The sequence below is a fragment of the Chelonia mydas genome, chromosome 4, assembly GCF_015237465.2.
Source record: "Chelonia mydas isolate rCheMyd1 chromosome 4, rCheMyd1.pri.v2, whole genome shotgun sequence".
Classification (NCBI taxonomy): Eukaryota; Metazoa; Chordata; order Testudines; family Cheloniidae; genus Chelonia; species Chelonia mydas.
This window is the reverse complement of record NC_057852.1, coordinates 131,691,632-131,718,841: the sequence shown is the minus strand read 5'-3', so window position 1 is coordinate 131,718,841 and position 27,210 is coordinate 131,691,632. Positions and strand designations below refer to the sequence as shown.

At 38.5% G+C, this 27,210-nt stretch overlaps 2 protein-coding genes across 5 annotated transcripts in view; one reads left to right on the top strand and one right to left on the bottom strand.

Moving 5' to 3' along the window:
* The window catches only part of CTNNA2 (catenin alpha 2), a 775,924-nt gene that overhangs the window by 544,228 nt on the left and 204,486 nt on the right, over positions 1 to 27,210 (top strand). The gene's annotated exons all lie outside the window — the stretch shown is intronic.
* LRRTM1 (leucine rich repeat transmembrane neuronal 1) lies at positions 12,663 to 15,418 on the bottom strand. Its single transcript, XM_007061448.4, has one exon. The coding sequence runs from the start codon at positions 14,548 to 14,550 to the stop codon at positions 12,985 to 12,987; it is 1,566 nt and encodes a 521-aa protein (XP_007061510.1). The 5' UTR covers positions 14,551 to 15,418; the 3' UTR covers positions 12,663 to 12,984.

Sequence of the window (27,210 nt, the reverse complement as noted above, 5' to 3'; positions counted from 1 at the left end):
TACACCTGTCAGCTTTCCCCCAGCCCTTATTTTAAAAACTGTCCTAAGACCTTTTTAATTTTAAGTGCCAACGATCTAGTTCCATTTTGGTTTAGGTGGAACCTAATCCTATCTTCCAAAGCACTTGCAACCCCTCCCAGCTTTGTATCATCCGCAAACTTTATAGGTGCACTCTCTATGTCATTATTCAAATCCTTGATGCAGATATTGAACAGAACCAGACCCAGAACTGATCCCTGCAGGAACGCACTTTATAGGCCCTTCGAACTTGACTGTGAACCACTGATAACTACTCTCTGGGAACGGTTTTTCAACCGTTTATACACCCATCTTATAGTAGCTCCATCTAGGTTGTATTTCCCTAATTTGTTTATGATGTCATGTGAGACAGTATCAAAAACTTTACTAAAGTCAAGATATACCACATCCATCACTTCCCCCCATCCACCAGGCTTGCTACCGTGTCCAAAAAAAAGCTATTAGATTGGTTTGACATGATTTGTTCTTGACAAATCCATGCTGACTGTTACTTATCATATTATTATCTTCTAGGTGTTTGCAAATTGATTGTTTAATTGTTTGCCCAATTATCTTTCCGGGTACTGAAGTTAAGCTGCCTGGTCTGTAAGTCCCCAAGTTGTCCTTATTTCCCTTTCTATAGATTGGCACTATATTTGCCCTTTTCCATTCCTCTGGAATCTCTCCCATTTTACATGACTTTTTGAAGATAATCCCTAAAGGCACAAATATCTCCTCTGTGAGCTGTTTGAGTATTCTAGGAGGTATTTTATCAAGAGCAGGTGACTTGAAGACACCTAACTTGTATAAGTAATTTTTAACTTGTTCTTTCCCTATTTTAACTTCTGATCCAACCTTATTTTCACTGGTGTTCACTATGTTAGACGTCCAATCTCTACTAACCTTTTTGGTGAAAACAGAAACAAAAAAGTCAGTTAGCACTTCTTCCATTTCCGCATTTTCGGTTATGATTTTCTTCCTCATTGAATAAGAGGCCTACCGTGTCCTTCATTTTCCTCTGTCTTCTAGGGTATTTGTAGAATGTTTTCTTGTTGTTCTTTATCTCTCTAGCTAGTTTAATCTCTTTTTCTGCCGTGACCTGTCTAATTTTGTTCATACATATTTCTGTTATTTGTTTATATTCATCCTTTGTAATTTGACTTAGTTTCCAATTTTTGTAGGACTCTTTTTTGAATTTCAGATCATTGAAGATCTCCTGGTTCAGCCTGGATGGTCTCTTGCCATCCTTCCTATCTTTCCTACACAGTGGGATATTTTGCTCTTGTGCCCTTAATAATGTCTCTTTGGAAAACTGCCAACTCTCCTGAACTGTTTTTCCCCTTAGACTTGCTTCCCATGGGATCTTACCTATCAATTCCCTGAGTTTCCTAAAGTCTGCCTTCTTGAAATCTATTATCTCTATTGTGCTGTTTTCCCTCCTACCATTCCTTAGAATCATGAACTCTACTATTTCACCAAAGCTGCCTTCCACTTTCAAATTCTCAACCAGTTCATCCCTATTTGTCAAAATCAAATCTAGAGCAGCTTCTCCCCAGTAGGTTTCTCCACTTTCTGAAATAAAATAAAAAATGTCTCCAATAGATTCTGAGAACTTGTTGGATAATCTGAGCCCTGATGTGTTATTTTTCCAACAGATGTCTGAGTACTTGAAGTCCCCCATCACCATGAAATCCTGTGCTTTGGATGATTTTGTTACTTGTTTTTTTTTGTTTGGTTTTTTTTAAAAGCCACATCCACCTCTTCTTTCTGGTTAGGTGGTGTCAAGGTTCCCTCCCCACTCTGAACTCTAGGGTACAGATGTGGGGACCCACATGAAACCCCCCCTAAGCTTATTTTTACCAGCTTAGGTTAAAAACTTTCCCAAGGCACAAATTTCGCCTTGTCTTTGAATAGCATGCTGCCACGACCAAGTGATTTAGACAAAGAACAGGGAAAGGACCACTTGGAGTTCCTATTTCCCCAAAATATCCCCCCAAGCCCTTACACCCCCTTTCCTGGGAAGGCTTGAGAATAAACAAGATGAGCACAAACTAGCCTTGGATTTTTAAGACCCAAAAACCCCAATCAGATTCTTAAAAAACAGAACTTTATTAGAAGAACAAAAAAAGATAAGAGAACAACTCTGTAAGATCAGAATGGAAGATAATCTTACAGGCAGTCTGATTCAAAACATAGAGACTCCCTCTAGGCAAAACCTTAAGTTACAAAAAGACACAAAAACAGGAATACACATTTCCTCCAGCACAGCAAATTTCACAAGCCAAAACAAAGAAAACCTAACACATTTTCTAGCTAGATTACTTACTAACTTTATAGGAGTTGGAGGGCTTGCATCCTTGATCTGTTCTCAGCAAAGGTATCACACAGACAGACAAAAGCCTTTTCCCCCCCTCTAGATTTGAAAGTATCTTGTCCCTTCATAGGTCATTTTGGGTCAGGTGCCAGCCAGGTTACCTGAGCTTCTTAACCCTTTACAGGTAAAATGACTTTGCCTCTGGCCAGGAGGGATTTTATAGCACTGTATACAGGAAGGTGGTTACCCTTCCCTTTATATTTATGACAGGTGGTCTGGAGTAGACCCCTACCATGACATGACCCTTGTTTTGTACCCCTTTTATTCTTACCCAGAGACTTTTAACAAGTCTATCTCCTATTTCCATGTCAAGCTCAGTCCTACTGTATACATTTTTAATATATGAGGAAACACTTCCATACTTTTTTCCCTGCCTGTCCTTCCTGAGCAAGCTATACCCCTCTATACCAATATTCCCGTCATATGTATTATCCCACCTGTGATGCCAACTACATGACAGTCATGTTTAATAACTAGTATTTCTAGTACTTCCTATTTATTCCCCATAATTCTCACATTTGTATACAGACATCTAAGATTCTGATTTGATTCCCCCCCTATGTTCTCTTGTCTCTCCCCTATCTATGCTATAACAGCCCATGCTTCCCCCAAATTCCGACCCTTCTCCCAGGTCTCCATGTTTTGGACTCATTGGTGGGCTTTTGTCACCTGCCCCTGTTGAACCTAGTTTAAAGCCTACATCGGTAGGTTAGCCAGTCCGTATTCAAATATGCTCTTCCCCTTCCTCGATAGGTGGACCCCATCTCTGCTTAGCAGTCCTTTTCCCTGGAACAGCTGTGGTCAAGGAAGCTGAAGCCCTCAAGGCAACACCGTGCTATCATGGAGGTCCTGGAGTTTAATTTCTTACATAGCAGCCTAAATTTGACCTCCAGAACCTCTCTTCTACCTTTCCCTATGGCACTGGTTTCCTACATGTACCATGATTACCAACTCCTCTCCAGCTCTGCACATAAGCCTGTCTAAATGTCTCGAGATGTCCTCAGCCTTCACACCCAGTAGGTAATTCATGTGGTTCTCCTGATCCTCACCAACCCAATTATCTATATTTCTAATAATTGAATCCCTCTTTATTATTATCAGTCTCTTCCTAATAACAGGGTCCACCCTCCCAGAGAGGGGTCCTCAATGCGAGAGGATACCATGATATTGTTTGGCAGAAGGGTCCCAACTATGGGATCCTTTCATAGAATCATAGCAGATTAGGGTTAGAAGAGACCTCAGGAGATCATTTTGTCCAACCCCCTGCTCAAAGCAGGACCACCCCCAACTAAATTATCCCAGCAATGGCTTTGTCAATCTGGGCCTTAAAAACCTCTAAGGATAGAGATTCCACCACCTCCGTAGGTAACCCATTCCAGTGCTTCACCACCCTCCTAGTGAAATAGTTTTTTTTCCCTAATATCCAACCTAGACCTCCCTCACTGCAACTTGAGACCATTGTTCCTTGTTCTGTCATCTGCCACCACTGAGAAGAGCCAAGCTCCATCCTCTTTGGAACCCCCTTTCAGGTAGTTGAAGGCTGCTATCAAATCCCCCCTCATTCTTCTCTTCTGCAGACTAAAGAAGCCCAGTTCCCTCAGCTTCTCCTCATAAGTCATGTGACCCAGCCCTCTAATCATTTTCTCTTTCCTTCTGCTCCAGCTTGATGTTCTCCTTCCTTGAGACGTTCATCCTCCTTGACAGCCCGGAGGCTGTCATAGCGGGGGTGGGACCGTTCTACTCTATCTCAGAAAGTCTAATCTATGTACCGCTCTGTCTCCTGTAGTTCACTCACTTTGGTCTCAGGACCCCTACTCGGTCTCTGAGTGCCATGCGCTGGTTGCTCTGAACACACATATGCCACCTGCCAGGCAGGTAATCATACATGCTTCATTCAGTGCAATAAACTGGATAGCCCTGCACTCTGCTGCTAGACTTTTGCCTGCATTCTTTTTACGCTTGCAGGGTTACTTTATGTGTGTTGGGGAGAGGGGGTGGGGAGGAGAGTGTTGAGAGAGAAGGCAGTGTTGTTGGTCTAAGTTTAGAGAATGATTATTAGGTGTATCTGGCTCATGCTCCCTTGAAAAAATTCCCCTGTTTGCAGCTCCTGTTTGCTGGCTCCTCTGATCACTTATGAGCTGGTTTTTAAAACCCCTGCTCTCTCTGATTTAGCCCTGCCCCTGTTATGAAGTAATCCTAAAGGGATGACAGGCTAAAGCCTCCTTAGGCAGATTTTAGCCTCACCTGGCAGGCCCGTAGGCTCAGCACACAGCCCCCTGAACAGACCACACAATAAATTTCTATCAAGCAGGCACACAGCAAGCAAGCAAGCACACAACAACAAACCACTAACAGACAACAAACTCACCACAAGGTTCACTCCTCCTTCACGTGGAGAACTCCCTCGCAAAACTCCCATTTGCTAGCCCCTGAAAGCAAATTCTGGTTTCATCATTGTACACTTAAGCCAAATGGAATGGAGGTTCCATGTGGGTGACAGATGGTGATAAAGGGTAAAGAAGCATGAAAATACCAGAGCAAAGGAAGGTTCTCAGGAGTGTCTATATTAGATCTTGTGGACTTCTGGTTTCCCTTTGTATATGGTGCACATACTTGTTTTGTACTTTGATTGTGTCTTTGGGCGGCTGTCATGTCATGTCATGATCTGTTGATGAGGGCCATCCCCATTGTAGGCATCCATCACTTCTGTGTCTGACTAATCCTCACTGGGCACTGTTTACTTTTGCCAGTTATCTCCAGTGAGTTTGATTCCTCAAATTTGATCTCTAATACACACACTATTAGCAGTTAATTCTGTCTCAGAAAGCATTAACTTCTGGAGTTTGATCATTCTGGTCCATGGTGTTTTATCCATAGAGTACAATCATGTATACTGCCTGTCCCCTGTCCATTTACTCTCCTCCCGGTTGCCTCATGTTTAGGGACATATGAGCAATATCTTCTTTCACCTCATCTCTGGTAGTACTAGGCCCTGTACCACATTTCTGTCAGTAGCACTAGTTTTCCAGCCTCATTGGTACTTTGATTTGGATCTTTCTGTACTGTGAATCTTATGGAATTACTTAGCCCCTTGACATAAATTCATGTAGTAAAAAGGTATGCAGCTTATTAGGTTATCATTCTGTAATGAGTTAATTACAATCAAGATATTATCTAGATATATGAACTGACGGTATGATCCTTTGCTGTAGTTGTTTATATGGAAAGCAAAAATGTGTCTCATTAAGGTTTAAGGTCATGGCAGTGAGCAGCTGATTATGCTAATGTGAAGTAATGGTGCCCAATACAGTATGACATTTACATGAAGTTGAGGTAAACATTTGACATTCAGTGGCCTCTTTAGCATTGGGATTGAAAACCTTTTAGCAGCAGCCACAAATTTATGTTTGCTGTTGGAAAATTGCTTTGGGAAATGATCTGGATCAGAGAAGTAAATTTTCTGTCAAGATAAACTTTAGTAGTGAGGCAAGTTTAGTTTAAAAAATCCCTAGATGTTTTATCTCATTTTTATTAACATTCTTTAATATTTACCACACTCTCTCTTAGCAAGCCAAACTGTCAGTAGAAGCATTGAACTACAGACACAGATTCAGGTTTACTCCAGAGAGCTCACTTTAGCTCTAGTCTTGCAAACACGAGCCATTGATAGCAGACGTGCTTCAAAGAGCTGGCAGTTGCTAAAAGAATAAAAACCCCTGGAATTCAATAGCTGTGAACTATTCTTGCAGTTTAGTTTTGGATTTTCAGATTTGATTTGATTTGATTTTTCTTTTGATTCAGATTCTTTTTCAGCTGATGTACAAATTCTGGGAGTGGAAAGACAGGGATAAGAGGAAACTTAAAAAGAAGGAGAATAAAAATGGAGCAGACTTAATACAAACAGGAAAGAAAATCTGTGTTTAAAGGATCTTCATAAAACAGTTGCCAGTTTGAGCCCACATCTATAAGGAAGCTGTTTCCCTGCACCTTTTACTACCCATTCGAACACAGAGGTGTGCTGTTCAGTTGAGTCTTGTTATAGGCTGCAGTGAATACCTGAATTGGGTAATTTCCTTTTCTATCAGTTAAATACACACATGCATATTTCTTATCGCGGATTTTCTTGACAAAACAATTTGAAGTCTTCTGTCATTAAACTCTGCTGCTACAGATTGCTGTTAGTAGGAAAGGGAACAACATGTCTTCAGAGGAACACAGAGGAAAGTCTGCTGAGGCTATGTGCTTAGTCACTAATCGTATAAGCCAATCATAATTTAAAATCATCTGCATTAAGTATGAGGACTAGCTGGTACAGTGGATTTGATGCAAACATGTCACGTTTGGAGTCTTGTAGTCAGCTCTTGATAATGTCACAAATGGAAATGAATTGGGCATAATCCCATGCTGTCCACAGTAACGAACACCTAGCTGGGCATTACTAGCTGTGCCTGCTGCGGATTTGAACAGTGCAGGAGAGTTGGTGTGGATCAGGATGGAGGTGTATTGGTAGAGCTGTGTGTGATGTTTGCCTAGCACCTGCTCATTCTGTTTATATTTGGCTACTGCTAATAGTTCTTCACTCCCAGGAGCGCTGAATTTTACACATTGCTTTTGTAAAGTACATTTCTTTTCTTCTCCCTTCATGTAAATAGTTGGCACATTTCTGAACTCAGAATCCATTTCATTTTGGTCGGCTACATTTAATTATTTCCCACAGCTTCTTCGCCCTTTTTCCTGGCCTTGAAAGTAGAGTGTTAGGGATGACTGATACTAGAGAACAAGAACAATTCCTCTAAATCCTAAACAATTGTGTCTGAGTACCAGTAAGTGACATTTTATTAATAACGATAATAATAATAATTATTATTAATAATAATGATAAAATGTCTGTCTGGAAGAGAAATACAGATTTCACTGCAAATATGTTCACTATAAACCCGACATATTGCAATAAAATTATAGTGCTCCTCAGCATTCAGCTGGGTTCTTCACAGTCACCCACCCAATTACAAATTCTGTCTTGCCAGCTAGATTGTTGCTTTGTTTCATTAATTTAGTGTAGTCAGGCCTTTTTTTTTTTAAGACAACTTCTGAGGCAGACTGCATTCAACCCTGTTCTTTCAGCAAGTTTCTCTGCTGTAACAAAGGATGTGAGGAATTCTTTGCATGGTTTTGATTGTTTGATTTTTACTTAATAAATACTCTGAATGGTTATTTCTAATAAGTGAATGGGTTTGGTATGTGTCAGTATTCATCTGAAATGTTAACCTTAGGTCTCTGGTGTTTTTTCCAGCCCACCAGACAAATTCAGGCTTTGAGGATAAGTATATGTGTTCTCAAGTAACCGGACATTCAACTTGTTAACACTGGACTGATCCTGAAAAGCAACCTTGTGGCATACTGATAAATTGCGCATGGGAAAAATGCCTGATATGTGTTTGTTGTAATATCTGTGACTACAAAACCTGAGTGTGAGAGAGATTGAGTCAGGGTATGGTTAATAAGAGAATCAATTGAGCGCAAGCTCAGCTCTGAATATGGGCACTTTTTGTTAGGAAAGCAAACTGCTTTTGGTATAAATATCTAGTTTTCTAGAAAGTCCATAGTGAGTTGCTACTAATACAACTAGGAAATGCTGTTGATAAAACTGAAAGAGGGACACGATGTTGGAATTCAACTACCAGTGTTCTGGAGAGGGAATAGTACAGTGTTGTTTATATTCGCCTCCCAATGAAAGTGAGTGAGTGAGTGTGTGTGTGTGTTCGTGCCTGAGAGTGAGAGAGACAGTATCCTTCTAGAATGTCTTTGGATGGCCCTCCCCCAATTAGAACATGGGAGGTAACACACAGAAAAAGCTAACTTATCCTGCCTGCCTTGTCACCTATCCTTCTCTCTCCTTTCTTCATGTTCCTCCATCCTTCCTTTTTGTCTTTCTTATGCTGCAAACCTATATTTTTATTGTGCTCTCCTTTCCACAAGCCCTTCCATCTTTGCTTGCTCATTCTGTAAAGCTATATGTTTCTCTACCCACCTCAGTCTTCGATTTTTTTTTAAATCTTTGCCGGTCCTTTAGGCTTATCATCTTTTTTTTAAAAAAGACCTGGTTTAGTCCTCTTCACTTAAGTCTTTCCCCCTTGTCTTTTGTCTCCTTGTCTTCATTTCCTTCCTCTTTTCTTTAATTTGAATATATTTTAGCAGTAGTAATAAGCTTGCTAATTAAATGCTGCTTCCCATTTCCCTTTCTGAAAGCTGTCTGAAGTAACTGGGCTTTTTATTCAGAATGTTCTTTTGCAACCACAGTAGAACAAGACACAGAAGGAAACAAATTTAGTATATCTGAAAAAAAGCAATTGCTGGGCTTTTTATCAGAGCAGAAGAAAATGATTAAATATAGACATTTGAAGAGTTTCTCAGTACCCTGACCATAAAAACACACCATGTATGTTAAACTATACAAAATATGTTCAGGTATATGATCTTTCTTTGATATACACAAGCAAGGAGATTAAGAGCTTCATCTAAGGTTTCATCCTTAGCCCACTATAGAATACGTAGATATTGCTGTGCATATGGCATGTAAGATCATCCACTGGTGTACTTAAGCACCAGCAGTACTTAAGCACAATGAGGAAGCTAAAGGATGGAGTTTACAGCTTTAACTTAGAATTTCTTTGTATTTATAAATTCAGGCCAGATACAGAATATGATACATTAGCATTGATTTTGTGATTTCAGGTCATTTTTTTCTATAGTTCAGAAATTAAAAGAAAAAGCCGGGAAGGGACATAAATCATCCCTCATATGTATTCAGAGCATACACACTAACATTTCCTTCAAAACCGTTATTGGGTACACTGTGACAGTGTATTGATGTTAGTAGCAAAAGATTGTCTATTATGGATCCATAACACTGACTATTAAGAATCCTCATGAAAGATAGTTTCCTTGCCTTGTCTTGTGTGTGAAAATACTGAAAGGAACAGCTTGAGCTAATTGCCTAGTTAAAAAAGGGAGATTGTCTTTCTAGTGGAACATAATAAGGGGATTTATTTAAAATAGTTTTACCCACTAACCTTCCCCTAGAACCTCTTGGGTGAGAAACTGTGTCACATTTCACCCAGAAGCATATTTTTGTAGCCATACTATAAATCTCTGATAAGGGGATCAAAACAGAAACACTGACATTTCTGTGGATAGTTAGTTGAATATCAAATCTGAAAAGAATAATCAGCAAGAGCTTTCTCCTGTTGCTCCATGTATACTACAAAGGTAGTGATGTTCAAATATACCCATGCAAGCTGCCTGAAACAGGATGGAAATAACTGTATTTTGATTAGTTGGATTGTAACACAATAAATGCTTCCCCTTTGCATTTGTAATATTCATTTATTTCTCACATTAACTTTCAGAAGAGATTTGGGCAGCCTTTAGAGCATCATTGTGGTTTATAGCCATATAGCTTAATTTAAATGACAAGGGGCCACGGTGACTGCTCAGGACTCCCAGGAGATATGTACAGGTATCCTCTGGAGACCTGAAGAAGCAGAAGTTTGTCTTATCACTCGTCTGTTTAGAAAAAAAGATTGTTTGTGATTATTTGAAAAATATCATCTCTGAAGTTGAATATCTGTTATCTTATGTGTGGAGGGTTCAGCTATCATTCTGCAATGGGAAGCAAGTCATTGGTGGTAACTACTCTCCTTTTAGAGAACTGGTAAGAGGAAGTAATGCGATTAGCCCTCATTGTGAAAAGTATTGCACTTTTAAAAATCAGATTATCTCTCTTAGTTTACTTAAGGTGCCAATGCAAGATGCATGAAGCATAGAGGTGAATAAATCACCAAGGTTGAATTGTTCAAGTCTCACAAAACCTCGTTTGAAATCGCTAACACTGATAAACAGCATGAATAATTCTGTAGATGTGTGCAGTGACTTGCATGTAAAACACACCCCACACACATGCTAAAAATATGAGGAAAGCTGGTATGTTTTGCACCAGTCTTGCAGCAGATTTACATGCACCAAGACATCTTCTATGTACATGAACGCTGAGGAAAAATGAAGACCCCGGCACTTTTTCTTATAGCAACAGGAGTTACTGAAGAAATAAAGGCAGTTCAATGTTTTTCACATATGTAGAATTTTAACTGTCTTTGGGGTGCTCTTGAAAGCTTTCTGTCAAACCAGCTTAAACCAATCAGTTTGCAAGATGACATTAAAGTTACATTTTGATTTGAGGGACGTATCATAGTGCTTGTAATTAAAGTTAGAGAGCCAAATTCTGCAGACCTGCCTCAGGCAGACTCCCCCCTTTGCACTCAGTGGAGATTTTCATGAGCAAAGACTGGAAAATATGGCTCTAAATTAACACTGTGTAAAGTATTTTGTCTTACAAAACTCAGCAGACACAGAAACAAACAAGGGGATGTCTTGCTGTTGGTTCCATCACTGCTCATTTAGGGCCTGATCTTCTTCCGGTGAAGTCAATGGGAGTTTTGCCATTGACTTTAGTGGCTGAAGAATTAGACCCTTGCAGATTTGCAGTGGAACATAAAGGGAAACGCACTATTGCTTAAATGGTTAAATACCATTCTAGCTATAATAGTCTGAGCAAATTTCAAGACAGCAGGGAAATTGTAAGTGGCTTAAAAACAAAAGCATTCATTTTTGAGTTTCAAATTTGCAATAATGAAAAAAATGATCCTCTACCGATGCGGATTATCATGGCTTTCGTTTATGATATTGTAGTTTTACTATATAAAATAATCTGATTACACTACAGCAATACTTCATATTTAATTAATATCAATCAGGGTGAAAGTTGTTAAGCAGACAAAGAATAAGCTTTGGCTCTTCAAAGGATATGCTCATTTGACATTTAGAAATAATTTATAAAATCTTCCTTTTTATGCAATTAAACATTATTGCCTACTAAGCTTCTCTGCAGAAAAAAACTTGGGCTGCTCCTTTCATGATCTGCATTTTATAAATCTGTGTTAGTGTCATAGGCATTTTTTAAAAAAATGTACATCTAAGTTAACATTAAAAATGTCAATTTTGTGGCACTTCCTTCTGTTGTTGCTAGCCCTAGCATGAAGAAATAGGTACAAAGTGTATACATTTTACAAACTCCGTTATCTGTAACATTTTATTAGAAGGGTATGCTGTGTGAGGGAGGTTTGAAAAGATGCACTGCCTGATGGCATAAAAATGCAACACCCTCGTTTTCATTGACATGAGTGGAGAGCAGTCAGTACATATTGGTTGGTTACATATTGGAGAGAAAAATCCAAAATGCAAAAGGAAAAGCAAGCATTTAAAGAAGGGCAATAAAATGAAACCGCTGCATGGCTCTGGATTAACAAAGCACTGTTAATGTAATCACCGATCCCTGTGTCAATACTTAGTAAGGTGGGCTCATATACTTTCTTCCTCTGCAGGTATTTTTAAAAGGAGGGGCTGTTCAGGATGTCTTGTGATTAAAGTGACTGGCAAGCTATCCCAATCCCAAGACAGGATTTTATAGTGGTTTACTATAGTAACCATAAGTATGGTCTAATCACCGGATGCCTAATGGGCCTGCAGTGTTACACCCAAGGTTCTACTTTTGAAACACACAGAGCTTTCACCACTGAAAATTGGATTGCTGCCTCCTTAGTCCTTTCATCATTACTCTCCATTGCAGAGAGAAATGGTTTCTCTACCTTTAGCATACGGCATAAGAGCATGAAAGGGGGAAATGCTAGAAGATTTTAAATAAGCCCTTTAAAATAAGGTGTTTTTTTTTTTAAAAAAAAGGGAAAGACGAAGTAGCATTTTTTAGGCTGTCTTTTTTTTAATCAGACTTTGCAATGTAATTAATTCAGATACAGAATGTACTGATGGGAAATGCTGCATCTTTGTGGCTCTTAGTACAACTTAGAAGTCAGCTATCTTGAAAAATCTTCAGAAATATTTCCTTGTGACAGGTTAGAACTTTAGTCTTTCCAAGATGACTCAGCTCCTTCTTTCAGTGATATACTGTTACAGGTAGCATATTAACAAAAATATATTTGCTATGCCATGCTTTTTTTTGTTTTCAATAACATGGTGTATGTGGATGTGTAATAATTACACTGTGAAGCCATCTGCTTAATTTTAATCTTTCAATTTTATGTGGCTTCCTTGCTGATAGATTTTCATTTCAACACTTTATGTGAAGAGAAAAGAGGTTAAACTGTTGTATTTTGCATACAGGTAACAATTCATGTAGTATACACCAGTCTGTAAAAACTGTAAATGCTATTTTTTTTATTTTAAACATTTTTGTAGTTTACAAAAAAAATCAATCAATAATTGGTACCTTTTTACACTCTCGGATTCCTGAATATTGTCAGATCTTCAAAGGGAATATTATCATATGAAATGTTAGGACTGACTGTCCTGAAGATTTTAAGACACAATAAAGCTAACATATCAAGTCTTTTAGACAGATCCTCTTACAATTTCAGCAAAGAAGTGCATCAGAAATTATCAGAAAAGCACAGTAAACCCCCATCCAACTGTCTGCCCATTGTTATTTGGTTGCACACTGTTTAAATCCCCACAGAAAATCACACCTCACATTCCCTTGCTGGCTGCTGGTGACAGGAACAAGATCCATATTCATTAATGATCACCAGGGCTCCTTCAATGTGGTTGGGTTTGTAATCAACATAATACTCCTGGGCTGACATGGCAGCCATTTGATGCATGGTTTGTTTCTGCTTCTGCTTTCTGCGCTGTGTCACAAAGCACTGTCTGAGTTGCCTTAGGCTGGCTGGAAAACACTTCCAGGAGACATACAACACTAAAACCACTATGAGGAAAGAGAAAATCAGTGCCATGGTCCCTGTCACCACCTTGTGAATTTGAACAGCATTCTCAGTGTTTTCATTGGGGATAGTTACCGTTATGGCATTTGTTGTTCTTTCTCCTTCAGTATCCTGCACATCATATATTATTGTGGCAGGGCTATAAGTGAACATTTGGTCACTGTTGTTTGTTACTGCTGATAGCATGTTAACACTTGTTGGGTCTTCTGCATCTTCGCATAAGTGAAAAGCATACACTGCATCTAAAACATCCTCTCCCTGTGCATATTCAGGGGTGGCACAGAGCAGATTGCTGTCATAGCGACCTTTAAAGTTACTTAGCCAGGAGGCCAAGGCGCAAACGTTACGGCTGCAATCCCAGATGTTTGCAGAAAGGCTGATGCTAGTGAGTGATTTCCAGGAGTTGAGGATTCTAGGATCAATGTAGGTTAGCTGGTTGGAATCCAGCTGCAGTGATTGGAGGTGAGGTACACTTTCGAAAACATGAGGTTCAATGTATTCAATCTCATTGCCAGAGAGATCCATTTTTTCCAATTTCCATATCCAGTCCAAGGAATTGACTACAATAGTGACTTTATTCCTTCGTAGGCAGAGAGAATGCAGTGAAATGAGCCTTGGAAAATGGGCTAAATTCACCTTCACCAAATCATTGTGCTCAAGGTGTAGTTCAGTGAGTTTAAACAAGCCTGCAAAAGAGTTTCGAGCCAGGCTTTTCAACTGATTGTATCCTATGTCTAGAAACTTCAGGCTGCGACAGTCCTGAAAAATTCTCACTGGCACAAACTTGATGGCGTTTGACCGCATGTGCAAAGTTGTTAGTTTTCTCAGCCCATGAAACAGATCTGGTTCCAAAGACTGCAGGTTATTATATGATAAATCCACGCTACGCAAGTTTGGCATCGGTCGGAAAGTAGTATTGGGCAGTTGGGTGATTTTGTTGGAACTCAGAGTGAGTTCTTTAACTCTCCGCAATTTTTGAAAGGTATTCCCCTCCACTGAGCAAATGTGATTGTGATCCAGATAGAGCCACGTGAGCTGCATTAACCCTGTGAACTGTCCATCATGTAGCTCTGAAAGGCTGTTGTACCGCAGAGACAAGCCCATCATGCCCGACAGGTTGCGAGGCATCTCTGTAAGATTCAATGACTCACAGTACAAAAGCCTGCCCTCACACCGACATAGCTGTGGACACCCACTATTCACGGCTGGAAGCATTTTTAAAAAGACACCCAGTGTACACAATATCAACCCTGGGGGCTTCCTCAGCAACCAGTTTAAACAGAGACCAATAAGAAGGAAATCCATTAGCAAGAATATTTCCAAATATGCTTGAGAATGTCCATTGAAATCTTTTCAAATTCTACATCATATTTTATTTCAGGGGGGAAAAAAAGACACAGGCAAATATTTCACTTTACAGCATGCAGGAGCTGTGCAGCATTAAAGTTCACAGACATTCACAGGTAAAAAGATGTTGATTTTGTTCATGTTAGATGCTGCAGCAAAGAAAAAAAAATCTTTCTTCATGAAAGAATTTAATTAAAAAGTGTCTTACCCACCCTTTTCCAGAGAGTGACAACCTCCATTCAGTTGCTTCCTTTGTGTTTGGACTAATTATATGCAGAACTTAAAAAGACCTCTCTGTGCTACAAATTCAGTCCCTTTCAATTTTGTGCAAAGCTGGCAGGCTCACAATGTCTTATTTTGCTTCTGCTCAAAGAGCTAAAGGGATGTCCAGCTAGCTTTTTAGCTGACTTCTAGGACGTGCAAGTTTCAGAACTATGTGCATGAGCTTGATCTTCTCTTTCTCTCTCTCTCTGTCCTTTTCTCTGCAGTTAATACTGTGACGTTGTGAAAAAAACTCCAAACTCTTTACTAACGACTCCACAGGATTTGACAATCTCTTTAATGTCCATCATTTGAAACGACCATTGACCGGCACAACCTTTACTCCACAGAGACAGATTACAATTCACTCACTGACCGGCTAAGGATAGCTTTATTTCCCATTCTTTGTTCGCTTTGCTTGTTAGGTGATGCTTAGAGCAGAGAGAGAGACAGCAAGAATCCCTTCCCTTCAGCTGAGCAGTATGTTGCTAAAGCATGCAGAGGCACCTAGTGCTCACTGAGTGTCGTAAGCTGCTCATGATTGTACGCCTGCACTGTGCATCTCAGACATGGGCAGATTGAAAAGGGGTGGGCATAAAACCAACATTTTAGTGAGCCAGTAAAGTAATATATGTTCTTTGATGAAATGGAAAATACTTTAAGCCTCTCTCTCCATTTCTCAAACACACACACACAAAAATTATCATCAGCAGCCCGGCATTTCTAAGTAGGAAGAATAGAATTAGATTTTTTTCTTTCTTCCCCCCACCCCTTTTGTTTAAACTCGCCTGAATTCATAAGGCACATAGGGATTAGATGTGGGGGGGGGGGGTGGGTGTTTGTTTCTTGTTCTGAGAATGAGTATAGAAAATGTGATCTTTGGATTTTTTTTCTTTTATTTTTTTCAAGACCAACGTTTGAATTTTATAGTCATTTGTTGGGAATATGTTTTTATTCTGATACCCTCTCACCACGGAATGTTTAGGAATTCTGTGCAATCCTTCTCACAGAAAGGCAGTCAGGGCTCTGCAAATTCGAATTTCTGGACTCATATGTTTTAATTACATTTGGTCTTTTACCATCCTGCACATTTTTAATGTGGTCAGCACATGCTTTTCCTAATGGCGCTTTTTTTTTTTTGCAGCGTATGCTACGGCACACAGAACTATTATTCATGCAGCATAAAGAATGCTGTGCTTTCTGAATGAGATCAACATGCAGGTTGCCCTTTCAGTGTGTTTGTGGTAGGAAGAGACGGGATTTGGAACCCGATTAGATTATGTTTTCCCAATTGTGCTGCCCTTTGTTCCATGTACCAACAAATCATTGCATACTAATTTTCATTCATCATTATTTATAGAAAAGACCACTGTTGATAAGCTATCTCTGTAATCTTTAGACCGAGAAATATGCAATACTATTGTCACGGAGATATTGGCCATTCTTTTCTATTATGAAATACCATCAGAAGTGAGACTGCTGACAAATGCTATTGGAACTGACAACTCAGGATTCAGTATATCCCTTTAAGGAAGTTTGATATGAAAACACATTTCATGCAAAAGAAAGTGCTGTTCTCTTATTTAAGTCACCATTGATTATTAGGTGGGTTTGTAAAGTTGGATTAGCTTTGAGTTTGGCTACAATACTGACCAAAACAGTTTTTCAGGTTTTTGATGAATCAATACAAGATCCTGGTTCTGCTAAATGTATTTGATTATGATTGGCTGCTTTGAGCATGGGCTGGTACAGCTCAAGGAACACAGTAATTTGATACTACAGAAGTTCTCTTCCAAGGGAAGTCACAGAAAACTTAATGCCAAAACTATTTTCAGGAATTCAAACATGAATATGTGAGTGAATCATTTCAAACATATTTGTTCAAAACATCCTTCCCAAATGTGTTAAAATCCTTTGATTGCAGTCTCAGAACTGGGAATCAAGGATTATTTATCCTCCTAATTCAACGTATTTATGCCCTTCTACTGTACATATCCATTGTTTTCCAATAAGAGTGGCTGGGCACATACCAAAATCTGAAACTTTTGTAGTATTTAGACTTCTAAACATGGACGGAAAATTGACCGTGTTCCTCCTCCCGCTCGTGTTCCTTATTCACAGCTCAGGAAGTCCTGTAGTGGCAACTACAGCCTGTTCCTGTCCCGTAGTGGCAGTGCATATTGGCTTCTCTTTCCCACTACACAAAAACATTGGGGAAAGTGATGAAAGAACATGGGGAGAGACTAAGGGAAGCTAACAAGGAAAGGGAGGCTGTAAAAGTCATGGCCATTCCAGGGCATATTCAGGATTCCAGTTCTGAGTATTTGATGAAGTCAGCAGCAGAGACTGAGGCATTGGGATTATATGGAAATTGCACAAAACCCCCAAGGTTTTAGATCTGGAATCCCATGAGGAGCTCAACACTCTCTGCCCCTGAACAGGTCAGGGGCAACTCTGTAAAGGGAACTTCACAGAATTCCGTTATCCCTTCAAGAGAGGTTGGCAGGCCCTATATTTGTAATGATGATATCTACTACTTAAATGGCATAAAGGAGCCATAGGCAGCTGCAAATCATCAGAAAAGAATTCTTCTGGCATTGGTGAGTACTCTCCAGGGCATTAATTTTCTAAATCTGGCCCCTTCTCCGCTGGTGTAGGAGGAAGAGAGCTGTGGGTGAAGGTGCTGCCCATCTTGCATTGGCACAGGATCTATTAAGAATCCCATGCCAGTGGCATAAATTAGAACTTACTTCAGCTGATGTAAGTAGTGTCAAAGTGAAGCCTGGCTCTCAGAATTAGGGGGCCAGAATCAGTTGTGGTGTGCTGAGCCGAGCTCTGTTGTAGGAGAGAATGTGCCCCTATCTAAAAATGCTTTTGTACAAAGAAACCAGGTCGTTCTAAGAATGGCAGAGCTCAATATGTCTAGCTACAGCCATTGAAGCAGTGGGTTGACTAAATCCAAGAAGTATGGAATATGGGTTCGAACAAAAATAAAATTGGGTGAATGTGTTTTGGTTCTACAATGTCTTTGGTAAACTTGTCTATCATAGAGTGGCTAAACATTTTAAAATGTACTTTTTACTGTAATAAAAACAGAAATCTGCTTTCAACCTAATTTTTCTTCAAATGACTTAATTTCCTCTGTCAAAGCTGTTATCACTGCCAACTTGTTAAGTTTACACATTTTCTACAGTTCAAAACCCTGTGGCACATTTGTATACATTAAAAGACTTAACTTAGTTGTATAAAATGCAGCTATTATAAGTTGTTTTCAGAAGTATAAATTAAGTGTATATGTATTTAAAGGAGACTGATTAAATCAATGCAAAGTAGGTTACAGAAGGTAAATATAAAGCTTTAGAAAAAGTTTAGCTGATTGAATTAGTATTGAAATCATCACACAAATGAAATTTGCTGGTATTCCAGTGCAATGGTTCGCAAAATTGTTCACGATGTCAAAGTAAGTGGTAAAGTCATCTTTCTTTCATTTGTTTAGTCTACTTCCATTTGATATTGTCTTCATGTTAATGTTATTTATACATTTAACAAGTTAACACATTAACTAGTTTCAATCATGCTCCATATTTATTAATTTCTGGTATTGTATGCTCTAAGTATAATTTATGCCCAAACATTTATTAGGTCCAAATCTGTACTTCACTATACTGATTTATGCCCTGTGTTATACAGGAAATCAGACTAGATGATCACAGTGGTCCCTTCTAGACTTGAAAAATATGAATCTATGACTTCAGTAGAGTTCCACCAGTGTAAATAAATGCAGAATTTGGCTCATAATCTCTAAGTGTATGTATACTCTTTAGTTTATTAACAATCAAATATGTAAACTCAAAAATGTGCAAGATCCCATTGAGCAGAGTGTAAAATAATCTTGTTTATGCCATGCACAAAGAATACCAAAAATGTACTTCTTGCTTTTGGTATTTTCTAAGTTATTTCTATCAGTGTAATAAGGAATGGGAATTTGATTGGTGATTTTAATTTCCCTTTGTGGCTAGGAATGGACAAACTCAAACCTTGATCTTTACACTGTAGTCTTTAATTTTCAAGTGCACTGAACTGTGGCATTTTTATAAACATTTAAAGAAAGAAAAGGAAAGGAAAGGAAAAGAAAAGACATGCCTTCAAGGGTAGCAAATTAAATCTGTTATTGCTCTGATATTTACATCTTGGACACTCCTGGCATTTGCCTCACTGTCCCCCCTAAATAGGATTTAGAATATCAGTTGATAAGGAGTGGATGAGCTATATAAAATGGTATTTTTAGTGGGCACACAAACATTGTAATATACAAGTTTTTTTTAATCAAAATGACTCTGGCCATTCGAGGTGTTGAAGTAATAAGTAAAAGATAGCTATCTCTGCTGCCTTACTATCAGTACAGAATAGACACATTGGATGTGTTACAATCTTTAAGAAATAGATATTCTCATGTAAATCAGCCTATTTATTTTGACAATGTGATAAATACACTTTTATCTCTTCATGCAGATACTTGGTTGTCATCACCAGCCATAACAGTTACCCATGTGAACCTCTGTAAAGTCAGTCATGGAGGCAATCTACACGCAAAATTGTCAGTGTATCTTTTAAAGAAAATATAACAATTAAGCTGGTTGTAAACAACTCCTAGTTCATGTACGTCTAGACTAGAAGTTTGGTCTTGTTGTAACTCGAGTGAATTGCGTTTCAGTTAAATCTAGTTAACACCTTCAGAAATGCTAATCTAGATGCTCTACAAACATCTATTCCAAGACCTTCTAAAGCATTTCTGGAGGTGTTACTTAACTAGAGTTAATTGATTTCCAGTTAACTGGTGTTAAAATGGTATCACACACCACCGTAGACATACCCCAAGGGTCACCGTTTCCTCTTATGGTTAGTCATGACTAGGTAACACATTTCAAAATATAACTGTCTTTGTCTATACTACATACTAAATGGTTTTTAAAACACATTAATTGAAGTGTGTTAATTGACACATCTTGTAACCCAACTCATTTTCCCGGCATAGAGAAAACCTAAGGCTATGTTTCATTGGAAAGAGACACATTTCTACATTGAGATAGCTAATTTGAGATAGTGATTGCAATGTAAAATCCTAGTTGAGACAAGGCACAGGTAATTTTTACCTTGAAATAGCAAGTCAAAATCAACTCTTTACACTCTTAAAGCTTAAAGGTAAAAACTACCTGTGCCTTGTCTCAACTAGGATTTTACATTGAGATAGCTGTCTTGATGTAAAAAACTCACCTTTTTTGCAGTGAAGACAAAGTCTCTCTGCCCAAAACCACTACTCAGACTAACAAGGTGCAGGAATTCATAGAAAGAAAGTTCTAAAATAAGTTTTCAGAAGGTTGGGGTGAACAAATTAAAAGCTGTTCCTGGCAGCCTTACCGGGGAGTCATTTTACAACTGGATAAACTGTTCCTGGAAAATCTTCACAGTGCATTAGGCACAAATCTGTTCTTCATAGTATTAGAAAATACTTCTCAAGTCACTTCTTTTGCTCCTTTCCAAATATATTTCTCATGAACAACCAGAAAATCAAAACAAAAAAAAATTCCACCCTGAGTCAATATTTGTTTTCTCATAATCTTCTTGCGGGAATATAGTATAGTTTCCACTATACCATTGCTGTGGAGTATGCACTGCCCCCATTAGCTAAAGAGTTTGAGACTAAATTAATTTCAAGGCATCCGGTGTTTTGGCACTGAGAACATTAGCACAAATAGGCTAGGTTGGTGCAAGTTTTTTTTCTACCTGAGCCAAGGAACAAACAAGTTCTTGGAATAAAGTCTCTAGTTGTGCTTTCTTCACTCAGAACAGGTATTATTGCAAGTGAGTGAGTAAGGCATTACAGTTAAGTAATATGTTTCCAGATAATTTTATTGGAATGTTTTATAGTCTGAAATGTTCTCTGAACTCCTAGAATTCCAACAGTCTCTAAACAATACAGACTGGCCTAGGTAGCCATGGGGATAGATAATGATCAATATCTCACAACCCCTATAGAAAACATACAAACAGATCTTTGGCAGACTAAATCATGCCCAGATATCTGTGCCTTTTTCTATATTTTGGTTGTTTAGAAGGGCAATATTTTTATGCTACCATTTTTCTGCTCTGACCATATACAGAGACAGAAAGGAGAAAATTTGCAAAATTACCATTATCAGAATATAGACCTCCTTTTGAAATCATTTTTTGCATGTAACCAATTTCACTGGAAGATTACAGGAAGTTTACATCTTATCATATATAGTAGGAAAATATAAAATACAAAAATATAAATACTGATGAGCATATCACATAGGATTAATTCTGATAATGGTGGTAAACCTAGAGAAGCTGAAGTATTGTTATAATTTATATTGCTACAATGTCTAGAAACACCATTCATGGACCAAGATGCCATAGTGTTGGGCACTATAAAAATACATAACATAAAGACGGTCACTGTCCTAACAAGTGTACAATCTGAACTTTCTTTAAATTATTGCCAATAATTAATAGGCATTACTAAGCAATTTAATGTGTATGTGTGTAGCGTTGTTTGTTTGTTTTTTTAATATATTTTAAAGAAAGCTATCTTTGTTCATTAACGGCTTAATTTAAAGCCAATTGGAGTCAATGGGAAGCTTTGGATCATGCCTCTTTAAATCTTTTTCTGTTTTCACATTCCTAAGCTAAGGATCTTACACAACTGACAGCAAAAAAAAAAAAAAAAAAGACATGATAGAATCAAAGCTTATTACTGATCACTTGTTGTCTTAAAACAAATGATTTAAAACTTACAGTGAATTCTATAAACAGATGCAGAGTCACTTGAGAAGTTGACCTTGGTCTCAGAGGCATCTAATTTACTTAGCTTTCTTAACTAGTGAGTGTTTCTACTCACTGATGCAATTCTGAGTCTTTAATTTTGGAAATCTCTGCTATAGGATGAATACCATAGAGTTTTTTTAGGACCCATTCCATATTTTGTGCAAAATTAGTGCAAGGCTTCATAGTAAAACTGCATTGTCCTCTCTAAAGGCACAAGGGAAAACCTGTTTTTCAGGACATAGCGCCTTTTGTGTCTGGTAAGAATACTGGAGAACCATTTTTAAAGAACACTTGGCTCACTTTGTACTCTTTTTGTAGTGCAAATACTTATAATCTGACAAGAGAGTGCTTGATTTCTTTTTCAGATTTGGTATGGAGCCAAGCTTTTATTAGTTAGAGCTTCTAAATCAAAATCAGTGGTCAGTATCTGTGAAATGCCCAATAGCTCAAAATGTATTGTAGATCTTTTAACATTATCTACAGATTTTTGTCTATAAACAAAGTGTTCACATGTATAAATTCATTCTGCGTGTTATATATGAGTTTGACTCCAGACTGTGGAAAAATAATAACAATTTTTCATGATTATGTCAGTGAAGTTCCAAATAATGCGATCCTATGACAATGGTAAATCCAAGGGAAATAATTGGTGAAAAACTAAAAACACTTGTTATGTGCCCCTTTTTGAGTTTGCAGTGTATCTCTGCCACTCCAGACCCAGTGACTGGGGATCCACCTCCTGCTGCACATTGCCCCAAGCAGCTCCTCTTCTCTTAGCCACGTGGCCTCAGGTCAGTGGGGGAAGAGAAACAACTCCCAGGAGTTTCCCAGCACGATACTTCAGCAGCCCGGTACCCTGCTCATATCATAGTCTGCTTAATTGCCAGTTCATGAGAGATTCTTCCGATTGGCTACAGACCCCACCCTCCTTCCAAGGCCCTAAAATGGGATCCACCTTGGGAATAGGAAGATAGGGGACAAAAAGTGATTAAGGAAACCAATTTGCCATTGGGAATATGCCATCTGAGGACGAAAGTGTAGCTAGAATGGAAGATGGGCATAGTTTATATATTTATATATAATAACTAACAATGGCTGAGTGGAGGAGCATTTGAGGATAGTTTTCAAAAAATATATAAAAGTCATCATGCATCCCCCTATCATCATCCTGCTCATTCTTTGTGTATGTTGTATGCCTGTCCTCCCCCTCTTCACCTGTCTTGTCTTTTTTTAGATTTTAGTCACTTCAGGACATGTACTGTTTCCTTTGTTTCTGTTTTGACACACTGCCTCGCATAATTGGACCCCAATTCCAACTGAGGTCTTTGTGATATGGTTCAATACAAATAATAATAATAATAATGCACAAAACTGGGATGCTTTCATGCACACATTTTTGGGGCCAGCATAAAGTTATTTGAAGTTGCCCATGACGTGTTTCATGCCGTATGGAAAGATTTGTCACATGGTATTTCTTCAGATTGCTATTTTAGCTGAGCCTAGACTGTGTGCTGAGGTAGATCAGCTGAAGCCATGTTCACTTGTTCTCACAGGCTTACTGAGCATTGGAGGAGATATGCTGCCAAAACGTGTTAAAGGTGTCATCTTCCAAAAATACCAGATAAGAGTTAGAAGGCCATTTCTGCCCCCAAGAAAATAACTCCAGGAATGGTCATTAGGGTTTGTCAAATGGAAGATCAGTAACAGGGTTTGTTGCATAGGGATGGTGGTCCATGGGTCCTGGTGAAGACCCCTGTAGGATTCAATGAGCGGGCAGACTTTTGGATACTTACCTGAAACAAGCTCAGTTCTCAACATCTGAAGTTTGCTTCTTACCTTTTTTTTTTTTTTTTTTTGGTATGGTTTTATAACATTAAGGCTGGTTTACAATATAATTTTATATGTAGCTTTGGGTGTTATTACTGGGATTACATTTTTCTTTTGTTGTTGTTTGTTGTTGTTGTTACCCTTTAACCTTGAAGAAGGACAATAATTATTTGAAGGGTAAAGGACAACACTGTGTCAGTATGGGAGTCCATACAGCAGGGGAAATTTAGAAGGTGCGCAGTTTCCATATTCTTGTAGGTTTGAGTCCAAATACAAACCATCTCAACTTGCCCTATGTCTAGCTTGTATGTAGCTAAGGAAGAATTGGAATTAATGTGCACATTTTTCATTCTGGGTTCTCATTACTTTTATTTGAGGTATTAATTGTCTGGTCTGTTGCTGCTATTTGCTTTTGCTTCTGAAGTATCAGTGAAAGTACTCCATTTTGGAGGTGGCCAATTTATATGATGACGTTCCTGTATAATCATATTTTATTACATGTTCATCTGCTCTGAGTGAATCCTGTGATTGTCAGTGTGCTGGTCACAGCCTACTGAGGTCAGATCCTTTGAGTACAAATTAAAAATTAGGAGAGGGAATGCTAGTTAGGAACCAGGGCGGGATTCTATCTAATTCAGCTCTGCCACTATTGCTTCTCAAGTGCAGCCTCTGTAGTGGTGACCTCCTCTCTTGTTGGAACATGAGAATGGGCTGCTGGGCCGACTACAGACCTTTCTGGGTATTCATACGTCTTTGGTTTCTACTCACCAGATCAGAAAGATGGACAAGTAACCTTTCCACTATTTGTGCATTTAGCATAACATCACAAATCCTGTTCCATATTCAAAGTGGAGTATCTGAAAACCTTGGACAATCTCTTCCTCCTCTATTCTCCCATCAGTTACATCCACAACCTCTTCCCCTCCTCTGTCACAAAAATAAAGGGTGATCACAGGATATTGTTATCCTGCGTAAGAGATATTGAAGAGGTGAAAGGAAATGTTCTGTCACAATTTAAATCCTCCCTCAAGATTTGTAACTAGAAGGTAGTGATGGGCATCTGATCGTGTGCCATCGGAGGGTGCTTGTGGAGTAAGACAAGGTTTAATCGTCTCTTCTAGCCTTTTCCTTATCTTCATGCAGCCACTGGAAGAATTTCTGAGACTCCACGGACTCAAATGGCAGAAGTATCTAGTATGCACCTCTATTTAACCTTCACATCATACTTTAACAGCAGTCCCATTGGCCAATACCTGCAAATAGATGACGAGCTGGCTGAAGATGAACCCAAGCAGACAGAAGTCAGGCTAGAAGGCAGCAGGAATCACTTTGAAGAACATGGTGCCAGTATGTTATCACCTCCAATGAAGGACATTTATCCCAAATCACCAGGGTAATTGCAGTCTGGGTGTCTTCCTAGATGCCTTCCTGACACTGGTTTCTCACATAACGTCAGCCACAAAAAGCATGTTCCGCGAACTGCAGTTATCAAGGAGACTCTGCCTATTGCTTTCCAGTGGTGACCTGGCACTGACATTTTCAAATGTCTTTTGGAAAATTACAATGGATTATACCTCATCCAGACAACATCAGCTTGATGAAAGCTGAAACTGATGTAAAAATCCTTCCCCAAACAGCTCTAAGAGAAACTCTACAAACTCATCCCCCATGAACCTATCCCCAGGGATCTTCTGCATGCTTCCCAAGATACACAAACAAGGGAACCCAGGCAGATTCAGCCTCCTCAGCAACATGGGTACCAAAACCCCATCACCCATTATGCTGCTTGCTCCACTAACTCCTTATTGAACATCAGGTCAAGTTTCAGCTTGCACAGTAAAATTTTCAAAAGTGTGTTAGGCTCCTAAATAATTTTTGAAAATGGGATTTAGGCTTCTGAAGTGCTTAAATCCAATTGACTTTCAATAGAACTCAGGTACCTTAGTTACTTTGGAAAATGTTATCCTTTGTCCTCATTTTAAAGGACTCCTTGGGTGGGTTTTTTAAAACTTCTGTGTGATTCAATGAAAAATAATAAATAGTTCTAAAATTTCACCAAAAATGAATTTTTGTAAGGACATAACCACTTGGATGAGAATGGAGAAATTTTTCACACAAAAATAAAAATCACACTTTGTTTTCAGATTGCTCTAGTAAATAGGCATATTCCAGCAAAATTTGCCACTCGCAGATTGACTAGGTCTTCACTCATCTAGTCAAAACCTGTTAGGACAATTATTAAATTACTCTGTCTCCACATATCCCAGATTTCTATTTTTACAGAAATATCAGGTATATATATATCCAGAAGAGTAAAAAAAAGTTATTAGATTTATAAAATCCCAAAATCGAAAACCTGCCATCTTTTACTCAGTCCATACTCTGACAAAACTGCCAGTGATGTCAATTGTCGGGTTGGTTCCAAACTTGGTGGATGAAAGGAATTGATGGTATCCCTTTAAAAAACCCTGTTGTTTATTGATCAGCTTTTGCCATTTTGCCTACAGACTGGGGTAAAAAATAAATTGGTTACTTTTAGGTTCTGTTGGAGAAATACATCATTTTTCATCATGTTTGATGACTTGCTTACAGTACTTGCTTTACCTAAAGCTGCAATTAAAGATCGCCTCCCAGTCAAAGGAAAAACGTGATAAAAATGTGACTTGGAACTGTTCAGAACATTTTCTATGGCCCTTTGGGATTAATTCCAGCGATTATACAATTTGACGTTTTACAGAGAAATAATCCTTTGTGTATGAGTTCCATTAATCATAATCACAAAGATCACGTCAGAGACTTCAGTCCAGTCACTTAATATAAAGGATTTAATAACAGACTAATGAATATGTTCACTAAATGTTAAAGAAAAATTAACTTGTTAAAAGAATTCCAAGAAATGCAAATGTCTTACAGCCATGGTCTTTTTCTTGTAAGGATCGATGCAGTGTGTCAGCGCCCTTGCTGACTGTTAGTGTTTGTCCCTTTGAATACATTGAATTGCTAGGTTGTAGCTGTAACGGACATCATGCCTCCTACTAGTTTGGTGTAATTTCCCCTGCAGCTTTTGTGCCTCTTTTAGATATGCTAACCAGAAATTCAGAGACAGCCAGCGAGTCAACTGAAGCACTTGTTCTACACTTCTTGCTTTCCTTACTGAACTGGTGATTACAGGTGTTCTGATCTATGTGGGAAAGATCTGTTTTGTCTCGGGAATGATTTGGTATATTAAGTGGTTTCTGGAAGTGTTTTTATTGAAGAGCTTTTGTGTGTTCTGCTATCTGTTATAGGAGGCATCTGAGAAACATCATTTCTGCTATAGATCTTATTTGAATAAAAAAGTGAACAGCTTTTTTTGCATATGATTACAATTGCACAGATGAATATTGAGTAACTGTGATTAATAGTAACACAAATGTAAAAAAATTGCTGTTTTGTCTTTAGATGTTTCATAAGCTAAGGATATTTCATAAAGTTCTCTTATTGTAGGTCAAAGCATAATGGTGAAAAACCACAACAAAATATAACAACGATTAGGTATTCATATTTGAAGAGTGGATCACTGCTTTCAGCTTCTGGTGTTGTTTTATGTTTGTGAAGCTTGAATAGGGGAATAGGCATGTGCTGCTCTGAAGTACTAAGAATAATCTTTTATAAGACATGGATAAAAAAGTTAAGCAAATA